The following is a 20,832-nucleotide window of genomic DNA, read 5'->3' on the forward strand; positions in this document are numbered from 1 at the left end:
GACAGTGGGTCACACACTGTCCTTTCACACTCTGGGACAGTGGGTCACACACTGTCCTTTCACACTCTGGGACAGTGGGTCACACACTGTCCTTTCACACTCTGGGACAGTGGGTCACACACTGTCCTTTCACACTCTGAGACACTGGGTCACACACTGTCCTTTCACACTCTGGGACAGTGGGTCACACGCTGTCCTTTCACACTCTGGGACAGTGGGTCACACACTGTCCTTTCACACTCTGGGACAGTGGGTCACACACTGTCCTTTCACACTCTGAGACACTGGGTCACACACTGTCCTTTCACACTCTGGGACAGTGGGTCACACGCTGTCCTTTCACACTCTGGGACAGTGGGTCACACGCTGTCCTTTCTCACTCTGGGACACTGGGTCACACACTGTCCTTTCACACTCTGGGACAGTGGGTCACACGCTGTCCTTTCTCACTCTGGGACAGTGGGTCACACACTGTCCTTTCACACTCTGGGAGCAGGGGTAACACACTGTCCTTTCACACTCTGGGACAGTGGGTCACACACTGTCCTTTCACACTCTGGGACAGTGGGTCACACACTGTCCTTTCACACTCTGGGACAGTGGGTCACACACTGTCCTTTCACACTCTGAGACACTGGGTCACACACTGTCCTTTCACACTCTGGGACAGTGGGTCACACGCTGTCCTTTCACACTCTGGGACAGTGGGTCACACGCTGTCCTTTCTCACTCTGGGACACTGGGTCACACACTGTCCTTTCACACTCTGGGACAGTGGGTCACACACTGTCCTTTCACACTCTGAGACACTGGGTCACACACTGTCCTTTCACACTCTGGGACAGTGGGTCACACGCTGTCCTTTCTCACTCTGGGACAGTGGGTCACACACTGTCCTTTCACACTCTGGGAGCAGGGGTAACACACTGTCCTTTCACACTCTGGGACAGTGGGTCACACACTGTCCTTTCACACTCTGGGACAGTGGGTCACACACTGTCCTTTCACACTCTGGACAGTGGGTCACACACTGTCCTTTCACACTCTGGGACAGTGGATCCCACACTGTCCTTTCACACTCTGGGACAGTGGGTCACACACTGTCCTTTCTCACTCTGGGACACTGGGTCACACACTGTTCTACGCTGACCAGCCGGGCGAACCTCCCATCCACATCTACCCTGTTAATGCCCTGTATGAATTTTGTAAGTTTCATTGAGATCACCTCTCATTCTTTAAAACTCGAGTGAATCCAAGCCCCGTCTCCTTGATGACTCCTCATAAGACAACGCCCCACACCCCCATCCCCCCCATCCCATCCCAGGGATTAGTCTGGCGAACGTCAGTTACACTCCATCAATGGCGAATACATCTTGAATAAAGAGACCAAAACTGACACACTACTCCTGGTGCTGTCTCACCAAGGTTCCATATAATTGCAGCGCGACATCTTTACTCCAGTCCCCTTGTGATGGAGGCCAGCGTATCATTCACTTTCCTAATTGCTTGCTAACTGCTGCTACCTTTTAATGACTCGTCAACAAGGACCCCCTGGTTCCTTTGGGCATCACTCTCCAATCTCACCATTGTCAGAAATACCCTTGCCTTTCTGTTTTTTCTATCAAAGTGAATAACTCCACACTTCTCCACATTATATTCCATCTGCCATGTTCCACCCAGCCCATTCGCTGCGACAGTCTGAGCCCCCTTGAAACCTCACCGCACCCTCTTAAAAAAACTTGCATTCTTTCCGGGTTTGGTGTTATCAGCAAATTTGGAAATGTTACAATTGCTCCCCACATTGAAATCATTTCTATAGATTGTGAAGACCTGTGGCCCCAGCACTAATCCTGGTGGTACCCCACTAATAACAGCCTGTGACCTTCCTGCTACAATTTCAGACCAACCGCAAGCTTTCCTGGGTTGGGTGGAATAGCGGCTCGCTCCCGGTCCCCGAAGGAAGGGGAGAGGACTGGCCCCGAGGGTGCTCCTTTCCCGGGGGGGCGGTTCAGATTCACTCCCTTAGCCGGGAAGGAGCGCTCCTTTCCCGGGGAAACGGTCCACGCCAACAGTGGCTCGGATACTGTACAGAAACCCCAGTATTTTATTTTAATTGTGGAAGACAGTGAGGAAAGGATATCTCTCTCCAGAAATGAATAGAGGAAAAAATAGGGATATCGTACATTAAAACAAACTTTATTACTAACACAATATTAAAATGTCTTTAACATCACACCCAAAAATAAATGACAATTACCCCTTAAAGATGCTAATCAATACTGTGACTACCAACCTTAACTGCTATCTTTACGTCAACTCAAACAACAAGGGGGGGAAATATATCTCTGCTCCCAATCCACTATTAAATACTATTGGCACTCAGGGATACTTGCTTTACAAAGATGTTCTTTGAGAAGGAGAGACCTTTTTAAAAAATAAATTTAGAGTACCCAATTTTTCCAATTAAGGGGCAATTTAGCGTGGCCAATCCACCTAACCTGCACATCTTTGGGTTGTGGGGGTGAAACCCTCACAAACACGGGGAGAATGTGGAAACTCCACACGGGCAGTGACCCAGAGCCGGGATCGAACCTGGGACCTTGGCGCCGTGAAGCAGCCGTGCTAACCACTGCGACGCCGTGCTGCCCTGAGAAGGAGAGGTCTTTTGACCCTGCTTTGAAGACTCCTGTCAGAACAATGCAGAAACCCTGGCTGTATTTCTTCAGAAGCTGTTTCAGCTGGTTTGTTCACCTCTCCAACCACACTGCCCTTCTGTTTGCAGGCAGTCTTTTAACTGAACTGCAGAGAGAAAAGTGCTTGACCTGTGGTCACAGCTTGAGCTAGAATGCCACTGACCTGCTTACCCTGCAAAATGCCTGATAACTTAGCTGCACCTAGCAGTGACGTCATCTCACTAAGCTGAAATCTAATTAACTCCACAGGGAATCCCCTTAATCAAAACAAAATTCCATTAGCCCAAGCTTTTTTATGATACTCATACAGTACTCATAGACAGTACTCATAGAATTTACAGTGCAGAAGGAGGCCATTCGGCCCATCGAGTCTGCACTGGCTCTTTGAAAGAGCACCCCACCCAAGCCCACACCTCCACCCGATCCCCATAACCCAGTAACCCCGCCCAACACTAAGGGCAATTTTAATAGCATGACCAATCCACCTAACCCGCACATCTTTGGACTGTGGGAGGAAACCGGAGCACCCGGAGGAAACCCACGCAGACACGGGGAGAACGTGCAGACTCCGCACAGACAGTGACCCAAGCCGGGAATCGAACCTGGGACCCTGGAGCTGTGAAGCAATTGTGCTGTGAAACAATTGTGCTAACCACAGTGCTACCGTGCTGCCCAATGGTTTAACTGCGCCCCTGGCTCCCAAAACATCCTTGCCTTTCAAACTAGGATTTGTTGGAAAACGTGACTGCAGCGGTCAAACACGCTCTTTACCACACCAAATACCCAAATTACACCTGACAGTCCGACATTCATCACACTGAGAGTGACCTGTTTATTCCTACTCTCTGCTTTTTGCCCATTTACCAATTCTTAACCGTTATTATCCCCGATCCGATGTGATGGGGGTGTTCGTTATTTCCCAGTGTTTTGCTCAATCCCAGCAGGTAGTTGCTGTTCCCTTCTCACTGACTGTTGCTGTTTTATTTCAGGGAGCCCGCCACCCCTTTTCCCAGGCGATGGGCCGGAACATCGCCAATCCCACCGCCATGTTATTGAGCTCTGCCAATATGCTGAAGCACCTGAAGTAAGTTGCGCCGCTCCCCCACCTCGCTGCTCCATCCTTTGTTAACTTCTCGAGCTGAAGGCCAGTGATCTTCCCCCTTTCCTCTTCGGCGACCTCCGAGCACATTTTGTTTCCGCTGGGTGGGAGCAAGATTGAAGACCCCCAGTCCCCTCATTGCAACATTGGAAGGGGGGATGTTGGCTGGTGATTGCACTGTGCTATTGCATTCCGGACTCCCCGGATACTGAAGCAGTTTGTGTCCAGATCAGACCATAAGACATAGGAGCAGTATTCGGCCACTCGGCCCATCGAGTCTGCACAGATTCACCACCCCTCATCTCTGTTTTGCAGCAAGACCTGGACAATATCCAGGCACTGGCTGATGTGCGGTGTGAATGTTGCCTGCTACTCGGGTGGCAGGCGGTGACGGTCTTCATGAGAGATTCCAGCCACCTCTCCATTGCATTCAACAGCAATACCACTGCTGAATCCTACACCAAATGGTTCCTACGGTGATCTGTTCCAAGGGCCACAACTGTTCACCATGTTAGCATTATGCAGCTCCAACAACATAAGTTTGACGCCATCTAGGCTACAGCGGCCCGCTGGAGTGCACCCCAGCCAACAGCTTCACCGCTCACCTCCGGCGCACAGTGGCAGCCGTGTGTGCCATCTACACGATGCACTGCAGCACCCCCCCCCCCCCCCCCCCCCCCAGGCTCCTTCCGCACCGCTTTCCAAACCACAGCCTCAGCCACTGAGAAGAAAACTGTTGTTAAAGATTGTCATTGCCTGACAAATTGTGGCTGCATCTGTCCGTCCAAATGTTTCTTCGTTATGGAGCGGGATTGTGATTGGAAAGTTGTGGGAATTGTCAGGAAACAAGTGATACAAAGGCGGTTGGGCCGAGGATCTCTGACAGCGATGTCCCGGGGCCTGGAGGTTTGGCCTCTGCTGGAGAGTCTCAATCCTCTGTGTGGCATCTGACCCCAGGCTTATCCCTCGCCCCCATTCATCTCGGTTCAATTCGGGGAATGTGTGGGGGGGGGGGATTGGATGCCAGCGTTATTTACACTCTCTCGAGCCCCACTGACCTGCGCTCTCTCCCTGCCGTACCTTCACTGACCTGCGCTCTCTCCCTGTCTTACCTCCACTGACCTGCGCTCTCTCCCTGCCTTACCTCCACTGACCTGCGCTCTCTCCCTGCCGTACCTTCACTGACCTGCGCTCTCTCCCTGCCTTACCTCCACTGACCTGCGCTCTCTCCCTGCCTTACCTCCACTGACCTGCGCTCTCTCCCTGCCGTACCTTCACTGACCTGCGCTCTCTCCCTGCCGTACCTTCACTGACCTGCGCTCTCTCCCTGCCTTACCTTCACTGACCTGCGCTGTCTCCCTGCCTTACCTTCACTGACCTGCGCTCTCTCCCTGCCTTACCTCCACTGACCTGCGCTCTCTCCCTGCCGTACCTTCACTGACCTGCGCTCTCTCCCTGCCGTACCTTCACTGACCTGCGCTCTCTCCCTGCCTTACCTCCACTGACCTGCGCTCTCTCCCTGCCGTACCTTCACTGACCTGCGCTCTCTCCCTGCCGTACCTTCACTGACCTGCGCTCTCTCCCTGCCTTACCTCCACTGACCTGCGCTCTCTCCCTGCCTTACCTCCACTGACCTGCGCTCTCTCCCTGCCGTACCTTCACTGACCTGCGCTCTCTCCCTGCCTTACCTCCACTGACCTGCGCTCTCTCCCTGCCTTACCTTCACTGACCTGCGCTCTCTCCCTGCCGTACCTTCACTGACCTGCGCTCTCTCCCTGCCGTACCTTCACTGACCTGCGCTCTCTCCCTGCCGTACCTTCACTGACCTGCGCGCTCTCCCTGCCGTACCTCCACTGACCTGCGCTCTCTCCCTGCCGTACCTTCACTGACCTGCGCTCTCTCCCTGCCGTACCTTCACTGACCTGCGCTCTCTCCCTGCCGTACCTTCACTGACCTGCGCTCTCTCCCTGCCGTACCTTCACTGACCTGCGCTCTCTCCCTGCCTTACCTTCACTGACCTGCGCTCTCTCCCTGCCGTACCTTCACTGACCTGCGCTCTCTCCCTGCCTTACCTCCACTGACCTGCGCTCTCTCCCTGCCGTACCTTCACTGACCTGCGCTCTCTCCCTGCCTTACCTTCACTGACCTGCGCTCTCTCCCTGCCGTACCTTCACTGACCTGCGCTCTCTCCCTGCTGTACCTTCACTGACCTGCGCTCTCTCCCTGCCGTACCTTCACTGACCTGCGCTCTCTCCCTGCCTTACCTCCACTGACCTGCGCTCTCTCCCTGCCTTACCTCCACTGACCTGCGCTCTCTCCCTGCCGTACCTTCACTGACCTGCGCTCTCTCCCTGCCTTACCTCCACTGACCTGCGCTCTCTCCCTGCCTTACCTTCACTGACCTGCGCTCTCTCCCTGCCGTACCTTCACTGACCTGCGCTCTCTCCCTGCCGTACCTTCACTGACCTGCGCTCTCTCCCTGCCGTACCTTCACTGACCTGCGCGCTCTCCCTGCCGTACCTCCACTGACCTGCGCTCTCTCCCTGCCGTACCTTCACTGACCTGCGCTCTCTCCCTGCCGTACCTTCACTGACCTGCGCTCTCTCCCTGCCGTACCTTCACTGACCTGCGCTCTCTCCCTGCCGTACCTTCACTGACCTGCGCTCTCTCCCTGCCTTACCTTCACTGACCTGCGCTCTCTCCCTGCCGTACCTTCACTGACCTGCGCTCTCTCCTGCCTTACCTCCACTGACCTGCGCTCTCTCCCTGCCGTACCTTCACTGACCTGCGCTCTCTCCCTGCCTTACCTTCACTGACCTGCGCTCTCTCCCTGCCGTACCTTCACTGACCTGCGCTCTCTCCCTGCTGTACCTTCACTGACCTGCGCTCTCCCTGCCGACCTTCACTGACTGCGCTCTCTCCCTGCCTTACCTCCACTGACCTGCGCTCTCTCCCTGCTGTACTTCACTGACCTGCGCTCTCTCCCTGCCGTACCTTCACTGACCTGCGCTCTCTCCCTGCCTTACCTTCACTGACCTGCGCTCTCTCCCTGCCTTACCTTCTCACTCTGTCCACTTGCCCGCCTCCTCCCACCCTCACACTCCGTTTCTGTGTGGCCCAGTTTGTGCATCTTTATTGTTGACATTCACACTGTCCTTATCGGCTTGATTTGTCAAAAGCCCCGTGCAAATTGTTAAAAGCCCCGTGCAAATGTGTAAAAGCCCCGTGCAATTGTTAAAAGCCCCGTGCAAATTGTTAAAAGCCCCGTGCAAATTGTTAAAAGCCCCGTGCAAATTGTTAAAAGCCCCGTGCAAATTGTTAAAAGCCGCGGTGCAAATTGTTAAAAGCCCCGTGCAAAGTGTTAAAAGCCCCGTGCAAATTGTAAAAGCCCCGTGCAAATTGTTAAAAGCCCCGAGCAATTTGTTAAAAGCCCCGAGCAATTTGTTAAAAGCCCCGTGCAAATTGTTAAAAGCCCCGTGCAAATTGTTAAAAGCCCCGTGCAAATTGTTAAAAGCCCCGTGCAAATTGTTAAAAGCCCCGTGCAAATTGTTAGACACAAGACTCTTATTTTTCTCTCTGCTGCAGCCTAGAATTTCACTCCAACCTGGTCTCCGAGGCTGTGAAGAAAGTCATCAAACTGGGCAAGGTAGGGGGAGACTGACACGGAGGGGGAAGGGATACTGCCTGGGAAGAGGGGCACCCAGGTGGGGGAGGTATGTGCGACGGGGAGTTCTTTGGGGGTTTTATATGGGGGATTGGGGCATTGTAGAATCATTGAAAGGTATGGCACAGGAAGACGCCAAAAATAGCACCTTCCAGCATCTGGGTCGTAGCCTTGCAGGTTACAGCACTCTTATGTGTGTGTGGTGAGTGTATGTGTGAGAGAGAGAGTGTGGTGTGAGGTGTGGGGGAGGGTGTTTGTGGGTGGGGGGGGTGTGTGTTTGTGAGTGTGGTGTGGGTGTGTATATGTGTGGGGGTGGATGTGTGTGTGGGGGGGGGGGGTGTTTGAGAGAGTCGTGTTTGTGTGGGGTGTGTGGTGTTTGAGTGTGTGTGTGCGTGTAGTGTGTGTGTGTTTGAGAGACTGGTGTTTGTGTGTGTGTGTGTGTGTGTGTGTGGTGGGTGTGGGGGTGTGTGGTGTTTGAGTGTGTGTGTGTGTGTGTGAGTGTGGTGTGTGTGGTGTTTGAGTGTGCATGTGGTGTGTGTTTGAGTGTGTGGTGTGTGTTTGAGTGTGTGTGGTGTGTGCGCGCGCGTGTGGTGTGTGCGTGTGGTGTTTGAGTGTGTGAGAGAGTGTGAGAGAGTGTGTGAGAGTGTGTGAGAGTGTGTGTGTGAGAGTGTGTGAGAGTGTGTGAGAGTGTGTGAGAGTGTGTGAGAGTGTGTGAGAGTGTGTGAGAGTGTGTGAGAGTGTGTGAGTGTGTGTGTGAGTGTGTGTGTGAGTGTGTGTGTGAGTGTGTGTGAGAGTGTGTGAGAGTGTGTGTGAGAGTGTGTGTGAGAGTGTGTGTGAGAGTGTGTGTGAGAGTGTGTGTGAGAGTGTGTGTGAGAGTGTGTGTGAGAGTGTGTGTGAGAGTGTGTGTGAGAGTGTGTGTGAGAGTGTGTGTGGAGAGTGTGTGTGAGAGTGTGTGTGAGAGTGTGTGTGAGAGTGTGTGTGAGAGTGTGTGTGAGAGTGTGTGTGAGAGTGTGTGTGAGAGTGTGTGTGAGTGTGTGAGTGAGTGTGTGAGTGAGTGAGTGTGTGAGTGAGTGAGTGAGTGAGTGAGTGTGTGAGTGAGTGAGTGAGTGAGTGAGTGTGTGTGTGAGTGAGTGAGTGAGTGTGTGTGTGTGAGAGTGTGTGTGAGAGTGTGTGGGGGTTGGGTGGGGAGTGAGGGTGTGGGGGGGGTTTGGGTGGGGAGTGAGGGTGTGGGGGGGTTTGGGTGGGGAGTGAGGGTGGGGTTTGGGTGGGGAGTGAGGGTGTGGGGGGGTTGGGGGGGTGAGGGTGTGGGGGGGTTGGGGGGGAGTGAGGGTGTGGGGGGGTTGGGTGGGGAGTGAGGGTGTGGGGGGGTTTGGGTGGGGAGCGAGAGTGTGGGGGGGTTGGGTGGGGAGCGAGGGTGTGGGGGGGGTTGGGTGGGGAGCGAGGGTGTGGGGGGGTTGGGTGGGGAGCGAGGGTGTGGGGGGGGTTTGGGTGGGGAGCGAAGGTGTGGGGGGTGTTGGGTGGGGAGCGAGGGTGTGGGGGGGTTTGGGTGGGGAGCGAAGGTGGGGGGGGTTGGGTGGGGAGCGAGGGTGTGGGGGGATTGGGTGGGGAGCGAGGGTGTGGGGGGGGGTTGGGTGGGGAGTGAGGGTGTGGGGGGGGGTTTGGGTGGGGAGCGAGGGTGTGGGGGGGTTTGGGTGGGGAGAGAAGGTGGGGGGGGTTGGGTGGGGAGCAAGGGTGTGGGGGGATTGGGTGGGGAGCGAGGGTGTGGGGGGGGTTGGGTGGGGAGTGAAGGTGTGGGGGGGGGTTGGGTGGGGAGTGAGGGTGTGGGGGGGGTTTGGGTGGGGAGTGAAGGTGTGGGGGATGATGGGTGGGGAGCGAGGGTGTGGGGGGGGTTTGGGTGGGGAGTGAAGGTGGGGGGGGTTGGGTGGGGAGCGAGGGTGTGGGGGTATTGGGTGGGGAGCGAGGGTGTGGGGGTATTGGGTGGGGAGCGAGGGTGTGGGGGGGGTTGGTTGGGGAGCGAGGGTGTGGGGTGGGGAGTGAGGGTGTGGGGGGGGTTTGGTGGGGAGTGAGGGTGTGGGTGGGGTTGGGTGGGGAATGAAGGTGTGGGGGGTGTTGGGTGGGGAGTGAGGGTGTGGGGGGGTTGGGTGGGGAGTGAGGGTGTGGGGGGGGTTGGGTGCGGAGTGAGGGTGTGGAGGGGGTTGGGTGCGGAGTGAGGGTGTGGAGGGGGCTGGGTGGGGAATGAGGGTGTGGGGGGGGATGGGTGGGGAGTGAGGAGGTGGGGGTTGGGTGGGGAGCGAGGGTGTGGGGGGGGTTGGGTGGGGAGCGAGGGTGTGGGGGGGGTTTGGGTGGGGAGCGAAGGTGTGGGGGGGTTGTTGGGTGGGGAGCGAGGGTGTGGGGGGGGTTGGGTGGGGAGCGAGGGTGTGGGGGGGCTTGGGTGGGGAGCGAGGGTGTGGGGGGGGTTTGGGTGGGGAGCGAAGGTGGGGGGGGGTTGGGTGGGGAGCGAGGGTGTGGGGGGATTGGGTGGGGAGCGAGGGTGTGGGGGGGGGTTGGGTGGGGAGCGAGGGTGTGGGGGGGCTTGGGTGGGGAGCGAGGGTGTGGGGGGGGTTTGGGTGGGGAGCGAAGGTGTGGGGGTTGTTGGGTGGGGAGCGAGGGTGTGGGGGGGGTTGGGTGGGGAGCGAGGGTGTGGGGGGATTGGGTGGGGAGCGAGGGTGTGGGGGGGGTTGGGTGGGGAGTGAAGGTGTGGGGGGGGTTTGGGTGGGGAGCGAGGGTGTGGGGGGGTTTGAGTGGGGAGTGAAGGTGGGGGGGGTTGGGTGGGGAGCAAGGGTGTGGGGGGATTGGGTGGGGAGCGAGGGTGTGGGGGGAGGTTGGGTGGGGAGTGAAGGTGTGGGGGAGTTTGGGTGGGGTGTGAGGGTGTGGGGGGGGTTTGGGTGGGGAGTGAAGGTGTGGGGGATGTTGGGTGGGGAGCGAGGGTGTGGGGGGGGTTTGGGTGGGGAGTGAAGGTGGGGGGGGTTGGGTGGGGAGCGAGGGTGTGGGGGGATTGGGTGGGGAGCGAGGGTGTGGGGGGATTGGGTGGGGAGCGAGGGTGTGGGGGGGGTTGGGTGGGGAGTGAGGGTGTGGGGTGGGGAGTGAGGGTGTGGGGGGGGTTTGGGTGGGGAGTGAGGGTGTGGGGGGGGTTTGGGTGGGGAGTGAGGGTGTGGGGGGGGTTGGGTGGGGAATGAAGGTGTGGGGGGGGGGTTGGGTGGGGAGTGAGCGTGTGGGGGGGTTGGGTGGGGAGTGAGGGTGTGGGGGGGGTTGGGTGCGGAGTGAGGGTGTGGAGTGGGCTGGGTGGGGAATGAGGGTGTGGGGGGGGATGGGTGGGGAGTGAGGAGGTGGGGGGGGGTTGGGGGGGAGTGAGGGTGTGGGGGGGTTTGCGTGGGGAGTGAGGGTGTGGGGGGGTTGGGTGGGGAGTGAGGGAGTGGGGGGGGGTTTGGGTGGGGAGTGGGGGGGGGTTGGGTGGGGAGTGAGGGTGTTGGGGGGTTGGGTGGGGAGTGAGGGTGTGGGGGGGGGTTGGGTGGGGAGTGAGGGAGTGGGGGCGGTTTGGGTGGGGAGTGAGGGAGTGGGGGGGGTTGGGTGGGGAGTGAGGGAGTGGGGTGGGGTTGGGTGTGGAGTGAGGGTGTGGGGGGTGGTTGGGTGTGGGGGGGAGTTTGGGTGTGGGGGGGGTTTTGGTGGGGAGTGAGGGTGGGGGGGGGTTTGGGTGGGGAGTGAGGGTGTGGGGGGGTTTGGGTGGGGAGTGGGGGTGTGGGGGGGGTTTGGGTGCAGAGTGAGGGTGTGGGGGGGGTTTCGGTGGGGAGTGAGGGTGTGGGGGGGGGGTTTGGGTGGGGAGTGAGGGTGTGGGGGGGGGGTTTGTGGGGAGTGAGGGTGTAGGGGTGGGGTTTGGGGAAGGGGAGGGTTATTATGGGTACTGGGTTTTGTGGGGGTGGGGCTGTACCCAGTGTATTCACTGTTCTGTCTCCCTGGTTCCTGGAATGATTTTGTCTTGATTTATCCACATTGTTTATTTGATTTCCATTTGTTTCTTTTCATTTTCTCCTTTTGATTTATTTCTCCCTCACTCCCTCCCTGGGATTAGGTTCGGACCAGAGATATGGGCGGTTATTCCACGACCAGTGATTTTCTGAAGAGCATCATGGATAACCTGCACCCTCCTCGCCTGCGCTAATGTGTCTCGGGGCCCTGTCAGTCACTGACTTTCCCTTAGCAGCAGCTCCTCCTGTCGTGTTTGGATTTAACACTGTTCCTGGACGCCTGGGGACTGTAGGAACCCCCTCCTCTCCCCACCTCTGTTCAGAATCCTTTGGAATGAGTGAGTTGAAGAGTTTGTATCTATGTCCCGGCCAGATGGAGTTTCTACAAAGTAGCGTCACCAATGGCTCCACCTGGAGTGGATGGAGTGAGCTGAGGTTCCTCCAGTTAGCTGGACCAATAGTTAGTGTTTAACCTTTAACCCTCCTGCCGCTGTGCTCAGCATTCATTGGCCAGCTCTTGTATAGAGAGGAGTCCCAGGGCGGAACAATATCCGGGATTGACAGTGACCGCCTCGCCCTTTCCTGCCCTCCATTGTTCCTGATTTGTGGATCATCTTATTTTCCTTTGTTTTGCCGAGATTGATTTTGAAGATTTTCAGATTGCTTCATCCCAGGAGGGAGAGACAACACGTGAATGGACTCAAATCGTGATAAAAATAAATGGCATTTACCAATCAGATCATTGACGCCTAGAGGAGAATTTCTGAGATTTCTAGCGTCTAAATCATTGACACTGGAGTCATTGGGAGCTTTGGACACCAGGTAATGTGCAGGGCACCAGCCTGGGGGACCCTCTCCCATGGACTGTCTGTTACAACACCGGTAGAGTCCTGCATTTGGGGCAGTCAATGTTAGTCACAAATAAACATTCCAGCACTTTAGCAACGACAGTCTGCATCGCTTTGTGTCAGTCGATAATCCGGGCATTTCTGTCGTGTTGGGACCAGTGTTCCTGTAAACTCTGTGACTAAGGAGGTAGAGGGGACATTACACTAAATAGAGGAGCGGGGCGGGGGGAGGGGGGCTGCAGTACTGGAGCGGGATATGTTGCCTTACAAAGCAAAATAATTGACGGCGTTGCTATTTAGGCCAGTGTTTTTTTCAAACTTCTTTTCCCGGGACCCACTTCTGCCAACGGGCCGACCCGCCGGGACCCACTGCACGTTCACTGACCCAGGCTATCCGAGGAAGGCAGTGGTTGGCCTCGGGCTTTCTTGTCTCAGGCAAGGGACGAAACAAAATCATCTAGTTTTCCTGTCCATAATACTTTTTAAAAGTTCATTTAGAGGATGTGGACGTCGCTGGTTAGGCCGGCATATATTGCCCATCGCTTGATGAGCCGCTTTCGTGAACCGCTGCAGTCCATAGGTGTAGGTACACCTACTGTGCTGTTAGGGAGGGAGTTCCAGGATTATATGACCGTGAAGGAACGGCGATATATTTCCAAGTTAGGGTGGTGAGTGACTCGGAGGGGAACCTCCAGGTGGTGGGGTTCCCAGGTATCTGCTGCTCTTGTCCTTCTCGATGGTAGTGGTCGTGGGTTGGGAAGGTGTTGCCTCAGGAACCTTGGTGAGTTACTGCAGTGCATCTTGTCGATGGTGCACACGGCTGTTACTGTGCCGTCAGTGGTGGAGGGTTTGAATATTTGTGGAAGGGGGGAGCGGCCTTCTTTGTCCTGGATGGTGTTGAGCTTCTTGAGTGTTGTTGGAGCTGCACTCATCCAGGCAAGTGGAGAGTATTCCGTTACACTCCTGACTTGTGCCTTGTAGACGGTGGACAGGATTTGGGGGGTCAGGGAGTGAGTTACTTACTGTAGGATTCCTGACCTTTGATCTGCCCTGGTAGCCACAGTATTAATGTGGCTAGCCCAGTGTCAGTTTGTGATCAATAGTAACCCCCAGGATGTTGATTGTGGGGAGTCAGCGATGGTAATGCCATTGAATGTCAGGGGGCGGTGGTTAGATCCTCTCTTGTAGGAGATGGCCATTGCCTGGCACTTGTGTGGCACGAATGTAACTTGTTAAAAAATCTAAATTTAGAGCACCCAATTCATTTTTTCCAATTAAGGGGCAATTAGCTTGGCCAATCCGCCTACCCTGCACATCTTTGGGTTGTGGGGTGAAACCCATGCAGACACTGGGAGAATGTGCAAATTCCACACGGACAGTGACCCAGAGCCGGGATCGAACCTGGGACCTCCGGCGCCGTGAGGTCGCAGGGCTAACCCATTGCGCCACCGTGCTGTCACGGTGCAAATGTAACTTGCCACTTGTCAGCCCGAGCCTGGATACTGTCCAGGTCTTGCTGCATTTGGACAGGGACTGCTGCATTATCTGAGGAGTCGCGAATGGTGCTGAACACATTGTGCAGCCATCCACCAACATCCCCACTTCTGACCTTATGATGGAAGGGAGGTCATTGATGAAGCAGCTGAAGATGGTTGGGCGAGGACACGACCCTGAGGACCTCCTGCAGTGATGTCCTGGAGCTGAGAGATTGACCTCCACCACCACAACCATCTTCCTGGTGTGCCGGGTATGACTCCAACCAGCGGAGAGTTTCCCCCTGATTCCCATTGACTCCAGTTTAGCTCGGGCTCCTCGATGCCGCACTTGGTCAAATACTGCCTTGATGTCGAGGGCAGTCCACTCTCCCCTCACCTCTGCATTCAGGCTTTTGCCCATGTTTGAACCGAGGCTGTAATGAGGTCAGGAGCTGAGTGACCCTGGCGGAACCCAAACTGAGCGTCCGTGAGTTGGTTATTGCAGCCGTCCCTTACGTTATTACTCGTGCAAAACTTGTGAAGAAAGATCCAGAATCACTACTCCATGATGGACTCTACTTAAAAATAATCTCCGTGGAGAAGGTTCTGCAAAAAGTTCCCCATGACTTCCAACGGTAATCAAACAAACCGTGATCTATGCATTTCCACATCCCTAGCAACTGTGAAAAGCTAAAGAACATTTATTTTGTGAAGGTTGAAGGACCGCACTCTGATATCAGAAAACGCATTAAAGGTTATAATTACAAATTAAGACTTTTTAAAGATGCAGAACCCCCATACCTCCTATTTCAGTGCTCCAAACATCCTTCCTGCCAGCACAGGGTTAGACATAAACATGACATTCAGAGGCCAACCTGCAAGTTACCGTGCACCTGCTGACATCATTCTGCGAGGTGAGGTCGCAGATTTGGGGCGCTGTGTCACTATTGAGTATTTCTGGGCTCCACTTCTAGTATTCTTCAAAGTGCTGAGCGGCCAGTAATATCGCGTGGGTCAAACTAAATCACCAGGTGAACGGATTCTGGTGACAGCAGCTTAATCCCAACACTGAGCAGTTGTAACAAGTCAGGGTGGTGTCATCAGCAAACTTGTAGATGGCGTTGGCGCTAAATGCACGGCAACTGTGCTGCCCCTTGTGGGAGGGTCCAGAGGGCATAATCTCAGAGTAAAGGGTCGCCATTCAAGACCGAGATTAAGCGGAATTTCTTTTGTCAGAGCGTAGTGAATCAGGGGAATTTGTTTTACCACAAAGACCAGGAGAGGCTGGGTGTTACGCATTACATCAGGTCAGCTATGATCTCATTGGATGGCAGAGCAGACTCGATGGGCCGATGGCCTTCTGCTCCTACATCTCATGGTCACTTCTTACACAGGTCAGGAAATAGATGAAGATCTTGTGATTTTACAGTCTTTCACATCTTCAGGATGTTCCAAAGTGCTTTACAACCAATGGAACACTTGTGGTGTCGCCACTGTGTAAAAGTTCAGGAGGCCCGAGAAGGTAACTCAAACAGTAGTGAATAAACCATCACAAAGTAAAGCCGCAACGCAGCTTGCAGTTCAACAGTCCAAACCAGGATGACCAATCACTTCCGTCCCAGTCCAGGCCGGCTTTTATTGGGCGGATTTACCATCCCCAGCTGGACAGGCCTCTGGCCTACAGCAAGGGAGCTGGGAATCCCACGGAGAAATCAATTGAGGCGACCCCGTGGGTAAACTGTGGGTTACTACCCCCCTCCCCCCCCCCCCCCCCCCCCCCCCCCCCAACCCCAACCAAAGTCCGAAACGAATTGTAGCGGGGGTCTCCTTCACCGTTTCGCCCATTGCTGTGCTTCCAGCAGCTGTGAGGCCAGGCCTGGGTGTGTATCATGTCGGGGAGTGCCTTTTTCGTCAGAACGCTGATGGGGCCTTGTCAGGGGTGGGGGGGGCCCATCTCTGCCACATCCTCAGAGCACTGAGGACTGTGTCCGTAGCTGATGCGAGTTGTCCGCGTCCCGCTGGGCTGGGTATTGGTTCCTGGAGGGAAGTGTATTTTGGCTAAAGGACGGTGAGCAAGGTACAGATCCACCCGGCATAGCTTCCTCTGCGGTGGGTTCCCTACCTTCAGGTGGTCCATGTTCTTTGGCACAGTCTGCTCTCTGGCCCCACACCATGTAGGAACTGGTCCCGTTCTTTCCCCTATAATCCCTGGGACACACTTGGCGCCGTCTAGGAAATTTCGAATCTGAACAACGTTCCCTTGTTTAACTTCTCAACAATGATTGGCGAGATGGTGGAAGACATTCGGCGCATGTCCATCCACTTTGTGTGGGCGTCTAGAAGGAGCAGAAACATTGACCCTCACGAAGGACCCGGCGAAGTTGAAATGCAAGTGCACCCCAGGGACCTTCCGGCCACTCCCAAGGGTGGAGCAAGGCTGGCGGAGGGAGCTTCTTGTGTTCTTGGCAAGCCACACATTGCTGCACCATTCACTCAATCGAGCCCCGGCCTCCACACCTAACTCCTAGCAAGCATCTTCGTTTTGGAAACACCCGGGTGTCTGCTACGCAAGTCTTGCAATATCCTGGCCACAGGATGACCATGCCGGTTCCCCACAGGAGAATGCTGTCCTCCACACTCATGGACTTGATGGTCTGAGTTATAAGGAGAGGCTGGATAGACTGGGACTTTTTTCCCTGGATCGTAGGAGACTTGGGGATGATCTTATAGAGGTCTATAAAATAATGAGGAGCATAGATAAGTTAGATAGTCAACATCTTTTCCCAAAGGTAGAGGCGTCTAGAACTAGAGGGCACAGGTTTAAGGTGAGAGTGGAGAGATACAAAAGAGACCAGAGGGGAAATTCCTTCACACAGAAGGGGGTGAGCGTCTGGAACGAGCTGCCAGAGGCAGTGGTAGAGGTGGGTACAATGTTTTCCTTTGGAGAATCAAATCTAGATATGAATTATACTGTAAATGGCAGAACCCTTCGGAACATTAACATACAGAGGGATCTGGGCGTGCAGGTCCACAGTTCCCTAAAAGTGGCAACACATGTGGCCAAGGTGATGAAGAAGGCATGTGGCATTCTTGCATTCATCAGCCGGGGCATTGAGTACAGGAGTTGGGAAATCATGTTGCAGCTGTATAAAACTTTGATTAGGCCGCATTTGGAGTGTTGCGTGCAGTTCTGGTCACCTCATTATCAGAAGGACGTGGAGAGATTGCAAAGAAGGTTCACCAGGATGTTGCCTGGCCTCGAGGGTGTTGGCTATGAGGAGAGGTTGAATAAACCAGGATTGTTTTCACTGGAAAGACGGAGGCTGAGGGGAGACCTGATAGAGGTCTACAAAATTATGAGAGGCATAGACAGGGTGGATAGTCAGAGGCTTTTTCCAAGGATGGAGGTGTCAATTACAAGGGGGCACAGGTTCCAGGTGAGAGGGGGAAAGTTTAAGGGAAATGTGCGGAGTAGATTTTTCACATGGTGCCGAGGAGGAGATGGTTAGCAGTTTCAAATTCCTAGGGGTGCACATCTCCAAAAATCTGTCCTGGTCCACCCACATCGACGCTACCACCGAGAAAGCACAACAGCACCTATACTTCCTCAGGAAACTAAGGAAATTCGGCATGTCCACATTAACCCGTACCAACTTTTACAGATGAACCATAGAAAGCATCCTATCGGGCTGCATCACAGCCTGGTATGGCAACTGCTCGGCCCAGGACCGGAATGACCCTCTTTTTTTTAAAAAAAATAAAAATTTTAGAGCACCCAATTAATTTTTTTCCAATTAAGGGGCAATTTAGCATGTTCAATCCACCTACCCTGCACATCTTTGGGTTGTGGGGGCGAAACCCACGCAAACACGGGGAGAATGTGCAAACTCCACACGGACAGTGACCTCGGTGCCGTGAGGCAACAGGGCTAACCACTGCGCCCCCGTGCTGCCCTCGAAATGACCCTCTTGACGGAATTGATCTCTTCGCGCACCTTCTCTGCTGAGTAGTACCACACTCCATATGCTTCACCCGATGCCTGTGTCTACGTATTTACATTGTGTATTTATCGTATGTCCTATGTCTTTTCATGTCTGGACCGATCTATGGACTGTTCGCAGAACTTTTCACTGTACCTCGGTACACGTGACAATAAATCAAATTCAATATAATTCATGATGGAAAATCTGGGCACAGCAATACGGTAATGACCAGGTAATATGAACATCACATTTGGTCATGCCTCCCCTTGTACAACGATAGGTTTAGTTATTCACAACGCCATCAAACCTTACCCACCATTCACTCCTAACTTTAACACGGATGTTAAGGCAATGGAACTGGACTAGCCACATTAATACTGTGGCTACCAGGGCAGGTCCAAGGCCAGGAATCCTACGGCGAGTAGCTCATCTCCTGACCCCCCGAAGCCTGTCCACCGTCTACAATAAGAAGTCTTACAACACCAGGTTAAAGTCCAACAGGTTTGTTTTGAAACAAACCTATTGGACTTTAACCTGGTGTTGTAAGACTTCTTACTGTGCTCACCCCAGTCCAATGCCGGCATCTCCACATCATGGCCACCATCTACAAGGCACAGTCAGGAGTGTAATGGAACACTCTCCACTTGCCTGGATGAGCGCAGCTCCAACAACACTCAAGAAACTCAACACCATCCAGGACAAAGCAGCCCCGCTTGATTGCTCCGCCTTCCACAAAAATTCTATGTGATCTTCCTGTCTGAAGGGAGGCAGAGAGCAGGTCAGGCCCCCCGAACGTCGACATCACGTGCATTGGGCGCGATTGCGATTCCTCCATTTTGTCAGCTGCAAACAAGGTAAGGGAAAATGGTGGGTCGCAAAGGTCGGCTGGCGTGGGTCGCAAAGGTCGGCCGGCGTGGGCTACGAAGGTCGGCTGGCGTGGGTCGCGAAGGTCGGCTGGCGTGGGCTACGAAGGTCAGCCGGCGTGGGTCGCGAAGGTCGGCTGGCGTGGGTCGCGAAGGTCGGCTGGCGTGGGCTACAAAGGTCAGCCGGCGTGGGTCGCAAAGGTCGGCTGGTTGGTAAAAATGGGTCCCTGAAAAAAAAATTTGAAAAACACTGATCTACCCTGATCGCCAAGGTTTCTTAAGACACCTTCCAAACCCACGACCACTACCACCTAGAAGGACAAGGGCAGCAGATACCCGGGAACCCCACCACCTGGAGGTTCCCCTCCAAGTCACTCACCACCCTGACTGGGAAATATATCGCCGTTCCTTCACTGTCGCTGGGGCAACATCCTGGAATTCCCTCCCTAACAGCACAGAGGGTGTACCTACACCTCAAGGACTGCAGCGGCTCAAGAAGGCAGCTCACCACGACCTTCCGAAGGGCAACTAGGGATGGGCAATAAATGCTGGCCTGACCAGCGACCGCCCACATCCCATAAATGGATTTTTAAAATGTTAACAATAAAGAGGGTGCCGCAATGATTCACAAGAATTGTTCTAGTTACATTGAAGAAGCTGAGGTAGTTCTAGTAAAGAAGGTGAGGAGATTTGAGGGTGGTGTAGACACCAGAAATTGGAGCCGGAGTAGACATATTGTCAAGCCAGCTCCACCGTTCACTGTGGTCTTGGACTTCAGCTTCATTTTTACACATCACATATTCCCACGTTCCCTGAGATCAGAAATCTCTCGATCCTGGGGCTTAAATGTATTCAACGATGGAGCATCCATACCCTCTGGGGTAGAAAATTCCAAAACTTCACAACCCTTTGAAGTCATTTCTCCTCATCTGAGTCCTAAATGATCGGCCCCTGATCCTGGGCTCCCGTGTTTTGAGATTCTCCAACCTGTGGAAACAATCTCTCAGCATTCACCCCATCGAACCCCCTCAGAATCTTGCATGTTTCAAGGAGATTGGCCCTTGTTCTTCTATAGCCTGACAGAGTAGATGGGGAGAGACTATCCCCATTGGTGGAAGGATCTAGAACCAGAGGACACCAATTTAAAGGCAGCAAGTGGTTAGGATCTGGAATGCACTGGCAGCACGGTGGCACAGTGGTTAGCACTGCTGCCTCATAGCTCCAGGGTCCCAGGTTCGATTCCGGCTTGGGTCACTGTCTGTGCGGAGTCTGCACGTTCTCCCCGTGTGTGCGTGGGTTTCCTCCGGGTGCTCCGGTTTCCTACCACAGTCCAAAGACGTGCAGGTTAGGTGGATTGGCCGCGCTAAATTGCCCCTTAGTGTCCAGAGATGCGCAGAAAGGCAAAGATCCAACAGGCTGGATGGCCACTGCCGAGCTGGAACCATTGTATGATTCACTGGGTCTTCTGCCCCTTGTTGACTTGCTGCATTGAGATTCTACTTCCCCAGTCCACCTGTTACTGAACACACAACAACTTCCGTCTGATACCATAATTACCTCACCACTAAATCCGTGTTTGTTCCCTCCCCAGGTTCGGACTCCAGATATGGGTGGATACTCGACCTCGGCAGAGTTCACCTCGGCTGTGATTGCTAACCTCAGTGCCTGAGCGTCGGCGGGAACTGGGTTACTACAGGAGGATCCCACAACTGCTCCACACTGGGGATTAAGCCCCCTGCCAGATATGGTGTGTACGTACTGTGTTATCTGTTAAATGTGAATAAAAGCACAAAGAACCATGGCGTTGTGTTTTAATACATTGCCAAACCCAACTTTCATAAAGAACTCTCGAACGGTCAGAATTGGATTGGAGGGACGTACAGCTCTGGTGTAAAGGTTATCCCTCCCTCACCTCAACTAGTCTGGTGTATTCCTTCAGAATTCCCTTCATGGATTTAATATTCCCATCCAATGGGTCACTGGGGAAGGGAGATATTTTGGTAAATGGAACAGAGATACTCGCCAGAAACCTCGGACCTGGCTGGGATTGTGCCATCCCAGCGAATGGCCATTTGGCTGGAACGCCAAGTTCTCCCTTCTCACTTGTGACAGGGGGAAAGGGGGGGGGGTCCACCGACGAGATTGGAGAATCCCGGCCACCGGCAGTGGACAATAAGTCTCTTTCCAAAGCGTTTTATCCCACTAC

General features: G+C 54.4%; 1 protein-coding gene across 2 annotated transcripts in view; it reads left to right on the top strand.

The window, feature by feature from the left end:
* Nucleotides 1-20,425, top strand: part of idh3b (isocitrate dehydrogenase (NAD(+)) 3 non-catalytic subunit beta) — a 65,972-nt gene extending 45,547 nt beyond the window's left edge. Inside the window, exons 10-12 of one of the 2 annotated variants that reach the window (XM_072497803.1) lie at nt 3,683-3,777; nt 7,378-7,438; nt 20,218-20,425. In XM_072497803.1, coding sequence (XP_072353904.1) covers nt 3,683-3,777; nt 7,378-7,438; nt 20,218-20,295 — 234 coding nt within the window. In that variant the 3' untranslated portion in view covers nt 20,296-20,425. Of the gene's footprint in view, nt 1-3,682; nt 3,778-7,377; nt 7,439-11,561; nt 12,399-20,217 lie in introns of those variants that run through there. The other variant, XM_072497802.1, reaches the window with a different exon arrangement.
* The last annotated feature ends 407 nt before the right edge of the window (nt 20,426-20,832 follow it).

This window comes from Scyliorhinus torazame, chromosome 3 (genome assembly GCF_047496885.1).
Source record: "Scyliorhinus torazame isolate Kashiwa2021f chromosome 3, sScyTor2.1, whole genome shotgun sequence".
NCBI classification, from domain to species: domain Eukaryota; kingdom Metazoa; phylum Chordata; class Chondrichthyes; order Carcharhiniformes; family Scyliorhinidae; genus Scyliorhinus; species Scyliorhinus torazame.